This window comes from Scyliorhinus canicula, chromosome 6, assembly GCF_902713615.1.
Source record: "Scyliorhinus canicula chromosome 6, sScyCan1.1, whole genome shotgun sequence".
NCBI classification, from domain to species: domain Eukaryota; kingdom Metazoa; phylum Chordata; class Chondrichthyes; order Carcharhiniformes; family Scyliorhinidae; genus Scyliorhinus; species Scyliorhinus canicula.
In genome coordinates, this window is record NC_052151.1 from 121,131,750 (window position 1) to 121,148,662 (window position 16,913).

At 44.8% G+C, this 16,913-nt stretch overlaps 1 protein-coding gene across 2 annotated transcripts in view; it reads right to left on the reverse strand.

Moving 5' to 3' along the window:
* Positions 1-16,562, reverse strand: part of si:ch211-243j20.2 (uridine-cytidine kinase-like 1) — a 115,857-nt gene extending 99,295 nt beyond the window's left edge. For both annotated transcript variants that reach the window (XM_038800031.1, XM_038800032.1), the window contains exons 1-3: positions 16,427-16,562; positions 2,846-3,045; positions 1,031-1,137 (exon numbers count right to left, since the gene is read on the reverse strand). In XM_038800031.1, the coding sequence (XP_038655959.1) occupies positions 1,031-1,137; positions 2,846-3,045; positions 16,427-16,506 (387 nt within the window). In that variant the 5' untranslated portion in view covers positions 16,507-16,562. The remainder of the gene's footprint in view (positions 1-1,030; positions 1,138-2,845; positions 3,046-16,426) is intronic.
* Between the last annotated feature and the right edge of the window lie 351 nt (positions 16,563-16,913).

The following is a 16,913-nucleotide window of genomic DNA, read 5'->3' on the forward strand; positions in this document are numbered from 1 at the left end:
CATTTTCTCTGCCTACAACTGACTTCTCAGAGACACACTGTCCTTGTAATATCTGTTACAGTTGGCAATTCCATAGTCTGAATTGAAGAATTCAACATCCAGTAAAATGGTGGTTTATAAATGGTTGCAGTGTATTATCTAGTATCTAAGGATGCCCAAATTGTCTTCTTCAGTCTGTAACAGGTTGTTCATCTTGTAGCTCTCAAATGTCTGAAGATTATGTGACTCCAAGATTCAGAAAGTTTGGCTACCTCTGAAAATGAGCACAACTTCAGGCCTCTGATAACAGGGTGGGGACCTAAATTACAAGGATTCACAGGGATGAGTGCATGCAGGGCACCTGGATTTGCAATAGGCATATAACATGAAGCAGGATCACTTGCATTCCTCATTTTCTTCTCCTTTCTGTAGAGGGGTGGAAAAAGAAGCAGTTTCAAGAGCTTTACCTCCAGCTCCTACCAAGTGTAGGTTCAGAGTACTATAGACAAAGCCTCTACAGGCAAGTCCCCTTTTCACCCTTTACAAGCATCAGGTGGAGGGTTTAGAATGTGGTCAGAAGGCCTAATCATTGCAGTCATTGCTTTTATTACTTGCCCAACCAATCTGCAACAGCAATTGGCTTTCCTTCCCTATTTACAGACTCGAAGCCCTGCTAGGGGTGCAAGCAACCCATGGAAATGACCAGCTCAGTAAATTTGGACAGAATTAATGACCTGGACAGGCACAGTTCACTTTGAAAGGTCATCACCACAGCAGGATTTCAATAAACGCAGCAATGTGGCTGGATAGTGAACCAAGACATTTTAAACATAGACACCGGTGATGCAAAATGCTATATCCATTAATGGCAATAAATTAATTCATTGGTAACAACATTTGTGCCACACTGTCATTTTTCTAAAGACATTAACAGCACTAAAATAGCAAAGAATTTCACACGAATGCTGTAGTATCCTGCATTATAATTTGAAAACCTAAGTATTTGTAAAAGCATATTCAATACCAACTCCTGGAAGCAAAACTGTGTTACCTTGTAGAAGGAATCCATAGATAGCAGGACCACCCAGGGAACATCCAAAGCCTCAATTATCTTGTTAGCCACCGTGGTTTTGCCTGAAGAGCTTCCTCCACATAAACCTGGAAAGGAAAACCGGCTGTAAGCAAAATGTGGATGACAAGTAAATGGTAAAGCCACCATAGTCCCAGATGATCTTAGGCTACTTTCCCCTTTGAGGGAGAGAACTGACTGGTGACTTAACCTGAGGATCACTCAGGTGAGAAGAAAGGTTGAGAAGGCGGGGCCTTCATGAATAACCTCAGCCAGTACGGGAATTGAACCTGTGCTGCTGGCCTCGTCCTGCACCATGAACAAGCTGTGCAGCCAAAGGAGCTTAACCAAGGTTATTTTTTTATATATAAATTTAGAGTGCCCAATTATTTTTTTCAAATTAAGGGGTAATTTAGCAAGGACAAACTACCTAACCTCTAAAGCTCTAATAAATTAGTTTTTCACAAACCCATGTTAACTCCACCTGATCACATTATGGTTTTCTAAGTACCCTGCAGGAACCTCCATATTAATAGATTTTAGCAATTTCTCTCGGATAGATGTTAGGCTAAATGGCCTGTAGTTTCCTGATTTTTGTCTCCCAACTCTTTTATTAAAGATGCTACAATAGCTATTTTCCAGCTGCCTTTGACCTTTTGAGAATCTAAGAAATTTTAGAAGATTATAATTGATGCAGGTTCTATCACCGCAGCCTCTTCTTTTAAGACCCTAGGATGCTGTTCATTTGCTCCTGGGGACCGTATAGCCTTTAGGTCTAATTGTCTCCCCAGCCTAATTGTTTCCACAGCAGCTTTTCTCTAGTGGCAGTGATTATTTGAATTTCCTCCCACCCGTTCATCTCTTCATTTTTAAGTATCTTTGGGAAGTTTTCTAAGTCTTCTACTGTGAAGACAGACACAAAATACCTGTTGTCCTTTGTTTTTCATTATCAATTCCCCAGATATATACTCGCGGGGATCAACACTCACGTTAACTACAACTTTCCTATTTACGTACTTGTAGAAACTCTGCCAGCTAGCTTTGTCAAAGCTAGGTTTGACAAAAGGGTCATCTGGACTCTAAATGTTAGCGATGTTCTCTCCCTACAGATGCTGCCAGGCCTGCTGAGATTTTACAGCATTTTCTCTTTGGTTTCCATAATGGCTATCTGGTCATAAGTATCTATTTGTGTGTGAACAATTTGTCAAATGCTGCAGGTGTTCAGATTCAGAGACTTAACTATCTTCTTACCATTTTTGCACGCTCTGGCCTTATCTGCCGGTTCTCTGGTTTGTACCCTTGTCCATTCCTGCAAGGCTCTGGTTATCCTTACCTAAGTCGCTACTCTGCTCTATTACCATGTTGTTTCTCTCTAATTTACTATACTTCCTCGCGTATGATCCCTTCCCCCATTATTTAGTTTAAAACCCTCTCCACCACTATAGTTATGCAACTCACAAAAATACTGATCCCAGTATGGTTCAGAAGAAGATCATCCCAATGGCACAGCTCCCATTTTCCCCAATGGTGGTATCAGTGCTCCATGAATCAAAACCCATTTTTCCCCACATCAGACTTTGAACCACGCCTTCATCTCACTAATCTCACTTACCTTACGCCAATTTGTTTGTTGATCAGGTAATAACCCAGATATCATTAACATTGAGGTTCTGCTTGTTAATTTGTCCCTTACTGCTATTCTATGGTCCACAGCATTAAGCATTACCTCAGCCAAATTTTAAACTATGTTTTATTCTATTTTTCATTGGTACAGTGTAAAACCAGAGCATCACCTACCAATGACAAAGGCTTCTTTAAATGGAGTTCCTGACTCATTATACCAGGGAGGTCTCCCTGCTGTGTAGATAGTGCGCTTGCTAGTCCTCAAAAGTGGTGGCTCAGATTTACTTTGGCTTGTTGTTCTTTTCCGTGGAGAAAGAGATGGAGTTAATGGTAACCGAGAGAACAAACTATCCAAGGAATCCTCACCACTGCCACTAGGATAGAATACATACAACATTAGACACATCCTGTTTTGTAGTTACATATGCAATACTTTTCAAAATTTAGACTTTGAATTTGCAGCATGTATAATCTGGCTAAATATCCAAACAACATTTGTGCCTCCAAGACCAATAGTTTTGCATATTAATTGCTGCAATTCCAATATAAATAATAAAAATTAATATTGTGTTACAGTGGTCTCTTTGTAAACAGTTTCATTTTACCAGAACAAACACATTGCTTTTCATTCACATCCCAACATTAATAATTCCCACTGTTAAATTATATGAACAATGAATTATGTAACACTTGCAAGATATTCACAAGATATAGGAGCAGAATTATGCCATTCGGCCCATCGGGTCTGCTCTGCCATTCTATCATGGCTGATATGTTCCTCACCTGCTAACCACAATGGAAATTGTAGTTTCCAAGAGCTGCAAAATCAGCCAGAGCATCTCCTCCTCCCTGGAACACATGACCGAGGAGCGGGACTAGGCAATAGCCTCCCGAGCCTTACACCCTCAATATGATCATGGCCGTTCCCATCCTGGCGTCAACTCCACCATCTCTCCCATTCTCCATAATCCAGAATGCAACATCCATAAAACATAAAGAGGCTGGATTCTCCGCAGCCCCATGCCGAAATCCCATTTGGCGCATGGGCAGAGAATCAAAGGACCCAACAGAATCGGGGCTGGCGTCGCTCCGGGTCCTGAATATCCGCAAATAGCGGCTTGCGACTGGGGGGGGGGGGGGGGGGGGGGGGGGGGGGGGGGGGCGATCGTGAGGGGTCTAGTTTATTGGTGTTGGTCCGCGGTCCGAGCCCACCATGGCACTCGGCAATGGTTGCGGAACCGGAAGTGGGGGGTCCGTATCCGCAGCCAAACATGCGTGAAGCACTCTGGGTCACTGCTAGCCCCCTGAAGGCAAGTGAATCGGGTTGTTTTTTTTCTAGGAAACTCGGGAGTGCAATGCCTGCGTTTTTACACCGACGTGGGGACATAGCTCCATTTTTGGAGAATCCAGCCCCATTTATGGAGAATCCAGCCCAAGAACTAGGAGTAGAAGTAGGCAATTCAATCCCTCGAGCCTGCTCCGCATGCAATACTATCATGGTTGATATAATCACTGCCTCATCTCCAGCTTCCTGCCTGCCCCCATAACCCTTCATCCCGCCACTAATTAAAAACCTATCCCCTCCTTAAATTTGTTTAGTGTTCTGACGTCCACTGAATTCTGGGGTAGAGAATTCAACAGATTCATGACCCTTCTAGTGAAATAATTCCTCATTTATCTTTTAAATCTGCCACCCCTTAACCTAATACTATGGCCTCTTGTTTAGAATGTCCAGACATTCCTGTCACTCCCCTTCAGCATCATATATATCTCAATTAGATCTCCTCTCATTCTTTTAAACTCCAGTGAGTAAAGAGTAAAAGCTCAATCTCTCATCATAAGGCAAGTTCTTCACCCCAGGAATCAATCTAGTGACTCTTCTCCAAGCCACCTCTAATGCATTTACATCTTTCTCAAGTAAGGAGACCAAAACTGTGTGTAGTACTCCTCCAAATGCAGTCTCAGCACTTCTCTACTTTTATACTCTATTTCATTTGGAATGAATGCCAAAATTCCATTTGCCCTTCTGTTCCAAATGCCAGACCACATCCCAATACTGGACCAGAACAGTAATGTTTTATTTTAATTTTTAAGACCATGCAGAATGACTGATTCACCCCAGGAGTAATCACTTTAGAAATAGGGCTTGATTATTTTTACAAACAAACGAAATAAAAACAATATTTAAACTTTGAACCTAACAAGAACAGCTTACATGTATTTCTTAACTCTAACACACTATTTCCCATTAAATAGCATGTAAAATTAACATACAGCTCTCATCTCCATTTACAAAGGCAGGCAAAAATGATACTTGCATTACGTAACATATGGTATGGCTTTTTCAGGCCTTGCCTGAAAGCCTGTCTCTGTCGTCTCGTGATTGTTCTCAAAATCCTTCTGCCCACACACGTTTGAACAGGATTCATAGAATCATAGAATTTACAGTGCAGAAGGAGGCCATCCAGCCCATCGAGTCACCAGCCCTTGGAAAGAGCACCCTACCTAAGCCCACACCTGCACCCCAGCCCCGTAACCCAGTTACCCCACCCAACTTTTTTGTGCACTAAGAGCAATTTATCATGGCCAATGCACCTAACCTGCACACCTTTGGATTCCTTTATCTCCCCAAGCTCCTCCCAGCCCCTCAAAAGATGGTTTTGCCCACTCTTGAAAATCATCGCTTCTGGTAGTAGTGCAGATTGGCGATGTGGGGGATGGTTACCAGAAAATAAAAGGTGAGGGACATAACATGTGAATTTGTTTTTGCAATAAGGAATTACAAAGGAGGGAAATTTGACAACAGAACAAATTTTAAAGCTGTGTATCTAAATGCACAAAGTATTCAGAACAAAATTAAATGAGTTAATGGAGCAAATAGAGACAACAGATATGATTTGGTGGCGACTACCGAGACATAAGGTTTCAAGGAGACCAGATGTGGGAATTGAATATCCAAAGGTAATCAGTATTTTGGAAAGATAGACTGAAAGGAAAAGGAGGTGGGTGTGGATTTGATGGTGAAGAAAGGGATCAGTGCTGAATGAGAAATGATATAACCATTAATAATGATCTTTTATTGTCACAAGTATGAAGTTACTGTGAAAAGCCCCTAGTCACCATATTCCTCCGCCTGTTCGGGTAAGCTGGTATGAGAATTGAACCTGCGCTGCTAGCCTTGTTCTGCATTACAAACCAGCTATCTAGCCCACTGAGCTAAACCAGCCCTTGGGGATCAAGATGTGGAATCAGTCTGGGTAGAAATAAGAAATAGCAACGGGAAGAAGTCCCCGGAAGGAGTAATCTATAGGTTTCCAAACAGTAGTTCCGCAGTGGAGCACAGTACAAACCAGGAAATACTGGGGGCTTGTAATCATGGGTGATTTTAATATGCACATAGACTGGATTAATCGAATTGGCATGAGTAACCGTGAGGGGAGGGAGAGTTAATTAAATGTATTAGAGATTGAGACTTCCGGTGGTGGCTATGAGGGAGTAAGTCACACATTTGGTGGCTCCCATTCTGGCCAGACATTTGGACCTTTCTCCGGACTTTTTTTGCAGTTTTGAGCACTGGCTTTGCAGGTGCAGACAATTTGGCACTGGATCCAAACATTGGTGTATGGAACGAAGAACCACAAGGGATCAAAAAGGAAGAAATAAGAAGATAAGCAAGGGCTGGGTGGAGGTTGCGGCTGAAGACAATATGGCTCATGTTCGGACCCCTGCTGCGACGGCCCAACCATTAACGGAGGAACTGATGCAGGTGATCCAAGAGGGCTTCGCTAGGCAGAAACGGGTCTGTCTTGACCCGATAAAGGACTCGATCGATCAGCTAGAGCGCAGGCTGGATGCCCAGGATCGGACGATTCAGAAGCCGGAGAAAGCGCTGGCGGACCAGGAGGAGCACAGAACGGTGGTTGAACTGGAGGTGGGGATGCTGAAGGATCAGCAAAATAGGCTGCTGGAGTAGATGGAAGAATAGAGCTCGCCAGCAGAACTTAAGAATTGTCGGTCGGCACGTTTCTGGCGAGTAGTTTCAGAAGCTTCTGGGGGAGGGGGCTTTTCCCCGACCATTGGAGCTGGACAGGACGTACAGAGCGATGGCTTATGGGCGGACGTGTTGAGCAAAGTCAACGCGACTGCAACATGCGCCAGGCTCAGCTTGATCCAATTCAAGGTGGTCCACCGGGCCCACATGACAGTGGCCCGGATGAACAGATTCTTTGGGGTAGAGGACAGGTGTGCAAAATGTGCGGGAGGACCAGCAAACCATGTTCACATGTTCTGGGCGTGTCCAAAACTTAGGGGATATTGGCAGGGGTTTGCGGACGTCATGTCCAGAGTTTTGAAAACAAGGGCAGCAATGAGTCCAGAGGTGGCAATTTTTGGGGTGTTGGACTCCAGGAGGAGAAAGAGGCAGACGATCTCACCTTTGCTTCCCTGGTAGCCCAGAGTCGGATATTGCTAGCGTGGAGGAACTCAAAGTCCCCAATGTCAGAGACCTGACTGACTGACATGGCGAGCTTTCTCGGCCGAGAGAAGATGACGTTCGTCTTGAGAGGGTCACTGTTAGGGTTCGCCCGGAGGTGGCAACCATTCGCGGAGAATTAATCGTCGGGGGGGGGGGGGGGGGGGGGGGGGGGGGGGGGTAAAGAGAGAGAGAGAGAGAGAGAGAGAGAGAGAGAGAGAGAGAGAGAGAGAGGTTAGGGTGGTGTAGAATAGGAGGTCAATTAGATGGGTCTTGGTAGGATAGGAGTTGGTGATTCCACTATGTTTCTTGTTCTTTGTACATTGTTTTTATACTGTTTATACTGTTGTTGTTTGTCATGCCAAAAACACCTCATTAAAATTGTTTATTAAAAAAAAAGAATGTATTAGAGATTGTTTCTTGGAACAATATGTTGTGGAACCAATCAGGGAGCAGGTTACTCTGGATTTGGTATTGTGTAATTAGGAGGGATTCATCGATGATCTCATAGTTAAGGATCCTCTGGAGAATAGGGAATAGTATGATAGAATTAAAAATTCAGTTTAGGGGCAAGAAAGTGAAGTCCCACACTAGCGATCTGAAATTAAACAGGTAATTACATAGGACGTCAGATGTGGCACGAGTAGAATGGGCAGGAAGGCTAAAAGGTAGGACAGTTGATGAGCAGCGACAGTTGTTTCAGGAGATGCCAATTCCTCACAACTAAAATACATTTCCGAGAGGAAGAAAAATGGCAAGGGAGTAAAAAAGATGCATGAATAGGCAAAGAGGTTAAGGACAATATAAAGACAAATCTAAGGTATACCTTGTTGCAAAGGCCAGTGGCAGGCTGGAAAATTGGAAAATTTAAAGGGTTACTAAAAAAGTAATAAAAAGTGTTAAAGAAAATTAGGAAAGAAAGCTAGCGCAAAATATCAAAAAGGATAGCAAAAGCTTCTATAAGTACATAAAAGGGAAGAGATTCACGTGAGTGAATGTTGGTCCCTTGGAAGATGAAATCACAGAGATAATAATGGGGAAACACAGAAATGGCAGTGGCCCTTCAAACATGCGCCGACCATGCTGCCCGTCTAACCCAAAACCTTCCACACTTCTGGGGTCCATTTCCCTACATTCATGTATTTGTCAAGGCGCCCTTAAACGTCACTATCGTACCTGCTTCCACCACCTCCTCTGGCAGCAAGTTCCAGGCCACCCACTTCCGTCTGTGTAAAAATACTTCCCTCGCACATCTCCTCTAAACTTTGCCCCTTGCACCTTAAACCTATCGCCCCTAGTAATCAACTCTTCTACGCTGGGAAAAGGTTTCTGACTACCCACTCTGTCATTCCCCTCAATTTTGTAGACTTTGATCAGGTTGCCCCTCAACCTTGGTCATTCCAGTGAGAACTCCTCATAGCTAATGCCCCCCATACCAGGCAACACCCTGGTAAACTGCTTCTGTACCCCCACATCCTTCTGGTAGTGTGGCCTAACTAAGGTTCTATACAGCTGCAGCATGACTTGCCAATTTGTAAACTCAATGCCCCGGCCGATCAAGGCAAGCATGCCACATGCCTCTTGACTACCTTCTCCACAGTGACCTGTGAACCTGTACAACCAGATCCACCTCCCTGTCAATACTCTCAAGGGTTCGGCCATTTACTGTATATTTCCCACCAGTATTAGACCTTCCAAAATGCATAACCTCACATTTGTCCAGATTAAACTCAATCAGCCATCTCGCTGCCCTCTATATCCTGCTATATCCTCTGACAGTCCCCATCACTATACCGTTACAATTTAGTAATCAGCAAAGATGCAGCACATGCCTTCAAATTCACAAATGTTTAAAAATGACCTACAGCAGGGGAGGTAGTTTTCCTGGTGAATTTGGAGTGAGTAGGAGCTGCTTTTTCCTCTATGGAGATCTTTGTTCAGCAACTGGAGAGGAGACATTGATGATTGAGATTGAGTGGCGGCAGTTAAAGGGCAAAAGGGGGAATGGAGCATTGCTGACCGAGGGAGGCAGGAAGTTGGCAGTCAAAGGAGAACAAGATGTGGCTGTCTGAAGGAAGCAAGGAGGGAGGCAACAGCCCTATGAAGTCTTATGGGGCAGAGGGAGGAAGTTAACTATGCAGGCGAAGGCCAATGTCAAGAGTCATACGTCAAGCATGATTATCAGGAGGGTTGAGAATGATGAATGGAAGGGTAAGGTTGAGGGTAATAGTGGGTGGGGGCTCAATGAACAATGACAGGATGAATCAGATGGATCGACGGTCACCAAAGGCAGATGGTACTTGGCCTCAGCTCATATACCTTCACCTTTGATATGACAGAGTGTCTTCGAGCAAATCAAGAACCAATAACTTTTTAAGAAGGTATGACCCAAATGATCTGCAGAAATCATTCCTTCACTTCCATCCAATCCTTACGATAAATAGTCTGTTAAAGTTTCCTCAGGCATAATTTATTTCTTAACTAGCTTAATTCTGCAATTCATTAGAAAAGAGTTTTCATTGTTTAGTTCTTATACCATTTCATAGCAATATATTAAATTAAGAATGACCGACATCGAAGCAGAATTAAGCCATCCTGCCCATCGATTCTGCTCCGCCATTCGATCATGGCTGATTTGTTCCTCATCCCCATTCTCCTGCCTTTACCCAAGAACACTAGATTTGTGCTGGAGGTGCTGTTACCTACAGGACCTCCAGTCCAAAAGCTGGAATTAGACAGAATAGTTCTTTCTTAGAACATAAGGAGCAGGAGAGTAGGTAATTTAGCCTCAAAAGAAAGACAAAATTATCTACTGGAATGTTTTAATTTTCTTTTAAATTCAATAATCTCAGTTCAAGGACTGGAGTTAAGAGATGCGCTGCTGAGTATTAGCATCATGTTTTAATGAGGCAAACACACCACTGTGTTGGCAGCAGCAGACTCTCTGACGTGCTAGGAATACAGATTTTCAATTCCAGTTTTTTTTGGTTTGGTACATCTGTAATTATGGGTGACTTTAATCTGCATATAGATTGGGCAAATCAAATTAGCCACATTACCGTAGCGGAGGAATCCGTGAAGCGTATACGGGATGATTTTCTGCACCAATACGTTGAGGAACCAACTAGATAACAGGCCATCCTAGACTGGGTATCGTGCAATGAGAAAGGAATAATTGGCAATCTAATTCTGCGAAACCGCTTGGGGATGACCGACCGTAATATCATAGAATTTATCAAGATGAGAGTGATGTAGTTGATTGACTAGGGTCCTGAATTACGATAAAGGAAACTACGCAAGTTTGCTATGGTGGATTGGGAAATGTTATTTACAGGGGGATGGTGGATATGCAATGGCAAACATTCGAAGAGTGCATGGGTGAACTGCAACAATTGTTTATTCCTTTCTGGCGCTAAGTAAAACAGAAAAGGCAGCCAAACTATGGCTTACGAGGTAAGTTAGAAACAGTATTAAATCCAAGGAAAATGCATACAAATTGGCCAAGAAAAACAACAGACTTGAGGACTGGGAACAGTTTAGAATTCAGCAAAGGAGGACCAAGCAATTGATTAAGGCGGCGAAAATATAGTACAGGAGTAAGCTTGCGGGGAACATAAAAACTGACTGAAAAATTTCTATAGGTATGTGAAGAGAAAAAGATTGATGAAGACAAATGTAGGTCTCCTCCAGTTAGAAACGTGGAATATATAATGGGGAACAAAGAAATGACTGACCAACTAAATACATACTTTGACGAAAGAGAAAATGCTAGAAAATCTCAGCAGGTTTGGCAGCATCTGTAGTGAGAGAAAAGAGCTAAAGTTTTGAGTCTGATGACTCTTTGTCAAAGCTAACAGACAGAGAAAGTGGGACATATTTATACTGTGGAGTGAGAATGAAAGATGAGTCATAGCCACACAACCCAGGGAAACCGGGTGCTAATGGCAGGGTCGTTTGTTAAAATGGCAAGCAACAGGAAGGCCAGGGTCCTGAATGCGCACATTCAGCATGTAAGCATCACATTTGAGCATCTTCGGTCTGTGTGCATTCAGAACCCTGACCTTCCTGTTGCTTGCCATTTTAACAAAAGACCTTGCTCCCATGCCCACGTCATTCTTGGCCTGCTGCTATGTTCCAGTGAAGCTCAACGCAAACTGGAGGAACAACATCTCATCTTCCGGTTAGGCACGCTACAGCCTTCCGGTCTGTACATCGAATTCAACAACTTCAGATGATCAGCTCTACCCCACCTCGACCCATTTCATTTTAACTGTCTTTTACCATTTCTTTCTTTCTTAATATATATTTAATTTCCCCCCCCCCCCCCCCCCCAATCTTATCCACCTTTCCTTAACCTTTCTCCTCTGCTTCCCCCTTCCCCACATCTACAGTTCATCCTCTGATGTTAGTTTCTCTGCTGTTTGACCGTTCACATCTTTTGTTCTCTCTGGGACTGCCATTGGCACCCGGTTTCCCTGGGTTTCTGTGGCTATGACTCATCTTTCATTCTCACTCCACTGTATAAATATTTCCCACTTTCTCTGTCAGTTAACTTTGACAAAGAGTCACTGGACTCGAAACGTTAGCTCTTTTCTCTCCCTACAGATGCTGCCAGACCTACTGAGGTTTTCCAGCGTTTTCTCTTTCGTTTCAGATTCCAGCATCTGCAGTAATTTTCTTTTAAATACATACTTTGGTTGTCTTCACAAAGGAGGACACAAGTAACACAGTAGAAATGTTGCGGAACACAGGATTTAGTGAGAGGGAGGAACTTAAGGAAATCAGTATTCGTAGGTGGTGTTGGGAAAATTGGTGGGATTGAAGCCAATAAATTCCCAGGGCCTGCTAATGTACATCCCAGAGTACGTAAGGAAGTGGCCTTAGAAATAGTGGATGCGTTGGTGGTCACCTTCCAAAATTGTATAGACTCTGGAACAGATTGACAGGTAGCTAATCCATCTCCACTATTTAGAAAAGAGAGATAGAGAGAAAACAGGGAATTTTAGACCATTGCCTCTGCATGGCAGATGCATATAATGCGATTAAATGTGAAGTTATCCACTCTGGTATTAAGAACAGGAAGGCAGATTATCTGAATGGCTATAAATTAAGAGAGGGGAATGTGCAATGAGACCTAGGTGTCTGTGTACACTAGTCGCTGAAGGTAGCATACAGATGGTAAAGAGAGAAAATGGTATGTTGACATTCATAGCGACAGGATTACAGTACGGGAGCAGGGAGGTCTTGCTGCAATTATACAGGATGTGGAGATGCCGGTGAAGGACCTCACCCGAGGAAGGAGCTGTGCTCCGAAAGCTAGTGATTCGAAACAAACCTGTTGGACTTTAACCTGGTGTTGTACGAGTTCTTATTGTGCCCACCCCAGTCCAATGCCGGCATCTCCACATCATGAACCATGTTTGCAGAGCTTCTTTGAAGTTGGGATCGCCAGCTGTCCCCATTCTCTTCCTGATGCTGATGCATGCTTGTGGAACTGTTCCAAGATGTTGTAGTTGTTTTTCAGAATGGTGGACAAACATGTTTTCAGAATCTGCCATGATCTCCTCGTTCCGCTACACACCATGGATTTCCACTATCACATCGTCTAAGGCACTGCTCAGTCAGTAACGGCGATGGCTGAGGGTCTTGACAGAATGTCCTGGTCACTGGAGGCCCCTGATGCAGATGAACCTTGCCGAGACACCGAGGAGCCTGTCTCAGTCTCAGGTAGGCATTGCTGAGGCACTCCGGTGCATGACCCAGTCGCTGAGAAACATGTCCCAAACGCAGATGGGCATTGACAAGACACTGCAGAGCGTAGCCCTGGACACAGAGGAGCATTGCTGAGGGCGTCAACACCATAGATAAAAAGGAGTTGCCAGAGCTAGATGCTGCAGGTATCTCTGGAGCTCACTCCAGCCATTGCTGCACCCCAAAAAGACCCTCACGACCCCACCGGCTCCGACCGGAAAGAGGGAGTGCTGGAGGCCAACCATGAGCCTCCCTACAGGGAGATGACTGTGGTAACTAGCTCTCCAAAGTCCCTTCCCTTCACTCTGACAACGGTGCATCTCAGGGTTAGTGGATGGAAAAGGCATGTGCCACCAGCAAGTCAGCCCTTCAGAGGCACCTACCAGGGGCATCAAAGGCTACAGTAAGCAGCAGGCTGCTTCCACCTCTGATGTGCATCCTGGTGACATGCCTAGATGTAGCTGCAGAGCACGGAGGACTAAACAGATACACATCACAGAAGGCACGAGGGAAGGGGGAGTGGCACCATCGGTAGCTAGGGACAGTTAGGGTCACCATTGTACACAATTAAAATACGTTACACCCAAGACATGTGAAGCCCCAGTCATGTTATTCCGCACTGCGGGCCGGCCTGTACCCCTCAACAATGGTCTTAAGATCGCATCCCTCCCCTCTTCCTGACTCATACCACAAGCAGGTGATGGGTGTCAGTGTACGGTCAGCAGACAGACAGGAGTCAGACTATGGCATAGATTGAGGAGTACCAGAGCTCAGCTCGCAGCAGGTTATCTTCACCCTCCAGCCTTGTATATTGACCCGCTGACAATGACAACGCAGGCCCATCACCGTGGAGTAATGTTACACAGACCCTTGGGGGGGGGGGGGGGGGGGGGGTGGAACAAAGCAACTGAGGAGGGCAGGAGTCAGTGAATGATGGATGAAGCTACATCCTATTAGAAGTGGGCGAGGATAAGGGCCTCCCAGCATCCTCCAGGCATGCCAGATCCTCGCCATTGCCTGTCCTGCATCCTCTGGCTGGTCCTCCAGCCTCCTGGGCCAGCTCCTCTTTCGACGTGAAATCATCTGAAAACAGGTCTGTTTCCCCACATACTGACACTCATCCCTACTGTACCATCACCTTTCTCGATCCCTCCTTCCATCATCTCTAAAATCGTTAGGCAGCTTGCTGCACAACTTTACTGGGTGAGCAGAAATTTGATCGAATTAAACTGGTGTTCTAATCTAATCCTATGAACACTTTACCGATTCAAAGATTGTCAGAACGCTTTAGACAGTGCGTTTGATAATCTAATTTTGCGTTGGGATGTGAACTGAAAAGTACAAGGGAATGTTTAAAAATAACAACCCTTACACAAAATGCAGTGGGACGCAGCCTTGTGTCTTAAGCTGTAATGAAGCATGATACATCTTGACTTGTACTGGGGAAACGAAACCATTTAAAAAATCAAAGGCTAAATAGTGATATAGGTGTTAAAGGTGTTTCAAATATCTAGTTCATGGCTCATGTGTTTTAGAATGTAACTTTTTCATTTTAGGGAATTCTAGTTTTATCCGTAGAAAATTGGGGAGAAACATTTTATATGAATACAATGTAAACGAGCTGGGTGGTTATTACACTTTTTAAAAGGCCAGAATGGAAGTGATAGAGCCAAAAAGTAGCAAGTGGATAAACTTAATGCAGGACATAGAAAGGAAAAAAGATTCCCTGTGACCTTTGTTTTTTTTAAAATTTCAATTAAGGGGCAATTTGGCATGGCCAGTCCACCTAGCCTGCACATCTTTGGGCTGTGGGGGTGAGACTCGCGCAGACACGGGGAGGATGTGTGGACTCCGCACAAATAGTGACCTGGGGCTGACATTGAACCCGGGTCCTCGGCACCTTAAGGCAGCAGTGCTAATCACTGCACCATCATGCCACCCGACCCTTCCTGTTTCTAAGGAAGCAAAAACTGAACCCGAGATGGAAACTAAACTGCTGGGTAGACCGAATCCGATTGAGACAATAAAAAGGCCGCAGAGCTATCCAAGTAGTGGCAATTTGAAACCAGTGTGTGCAGTTTGTACCTCATTGAAAAAAGATAGCCAAAGTAAATGACGGATAGATAGACTTGCAATGTAAACAGAGTTTTAAAAAAAACCCGAACTTTTTCATTCATCGTGTAAAATCTGAGTGATGTTTAGCACAGGGCTAAATCGCTGGCTTTGAAAGCAGACCAAGCAGGCCAGCAGCACGGTTCGATTCCCGTAACAGCCTCCCCGAACAGGCGCCGGAATGTGGCGAATAGGGGCTTTTCACAGTAACTTCATTTGAAGCTTACTCGTGACAGTAAGCGATTTTCATTTAATTTCAATATCAGTTTGAATTTTGGGAGGGAACAGAAGCTGGAAAATTGTCTGAATCTAGTGGCTCTCATTCGAGTCTTGTCAGATGAAACAACCAACAGATAACTTAGAAGTATTGAAAAGTAACCAGAGCAAGTTTTGCTTCTGAGAATAATTGGTGCCGAAGGGGATTAGTTTCCAGAGGACTGTAGCATACTTGCGCTTGTTCCCTATAGAGATACAGTACATAAATATATGATCTCTTGACATATGAGAGAATTCCTTGGGGAAGTAAGGGCACAATGGTAGCACAAGTGGATGGCACTGTGGATTCACAGCGCCAGGGTGCCGGGTTTGATTCCGCACTGGGTCACTGTCTGTGCGTTCTCCCAGTGTCTGCGCGAGTTTCCTCTGGGTGATCCGGTTTCCTCCTGCGGTCCAGGGATGTGCAGGTTGGGTGGATTGGCCATGCTAAATTGCCCTTATTGACCAAAAAGGTTAGGTGTTATTGGGTTATGGGGATAGGGTGGAAGTGAGGGCTTAAGTGGGCCGGTGCAGACTCGATGGGCCGAATGGCCTCCTTCTGCACTGTATGTTCTATGTTAAAAGGTCCCTGACATTTTGCAGTCACTTCCGGCAACGTGGTTCAATTTCAACTTAATTTTCGGGGGTCTAATTTGGCCAAAATTAAACGATTTATTTTCAATACAAGCCAATAATTCTACCTACTTCTTTTAGTGCAATCACTTAAAACAGCAGAATCGGTGTGGTTTCTGTGCCAACCGGCACGTCGACATTGACGGACTTCCCGCATTTCAAGGGTCTAACAATATGGTTTTATGGTGCAGCCAAGTGGATTTGGGATAACACCAGGCACCGTTCAAACACGGTGAACCGGGTGTCCAGGAGTGAGCTGCCGCGATGCAAGTGGAGCTCAACCTCACTGCCATCCCCACAGCTCGTGCTGCAGGGGGGGGGGGGGGGGGGAGCGCCAGCTGCAGCACGCGCGCGCTGCCCGTTCGGTGGCTCGGGTTGCCCCTGGTAACCAGCCGCCCTCCCGCCCCAGGCGAGGCCCGCTCCCTGGCCCAGGTGCGGGGAGTTTTAAAGCCGCCTCGGTTGCCATCGCCACCATAACTGTTTCGGGAGACACTACTCCTGTTCCCCTGCCGTGCCTTGCCTTTTGCTCATACCTGTCTGACCTGGAGATGCTCCTATCTCCCTCCTCCTCTTCCTCTCCCACCATTGCCATCTGATCCACGTTGCCGGCCATTGCCTCCACGCACCTTCTCCGCTTCCTTTTGTTACACGTACGTTGGATGACGCAAACACGCCTGCTGCTCTTTCCATTGACAAACTGGCTGTCTTGGCCATTGTATTCAATCCTTGCCCCAAGTGTTGTGGCTGTATCGCTGCTGCTGTGCTCCAACTATGGAATGGACTGGGCTTTGCATTTAAACAATGCAATTTGTGTTTTTTTAAAAACATTTTATTAAGGTATTTATGATTCTATAACAACAATACAAAACCAAATCATAGTTCAGTGTAAATGATGCAATTTGAACTAATGAACTTGGGGACGGTGGCGTAGTGATAATGTCCACTGGTCTAGTAATCTAGATGGACTGCAGCGTACATACGATACTTAGGGCATGATCTTCTCAAAAAGGAAATGAAATG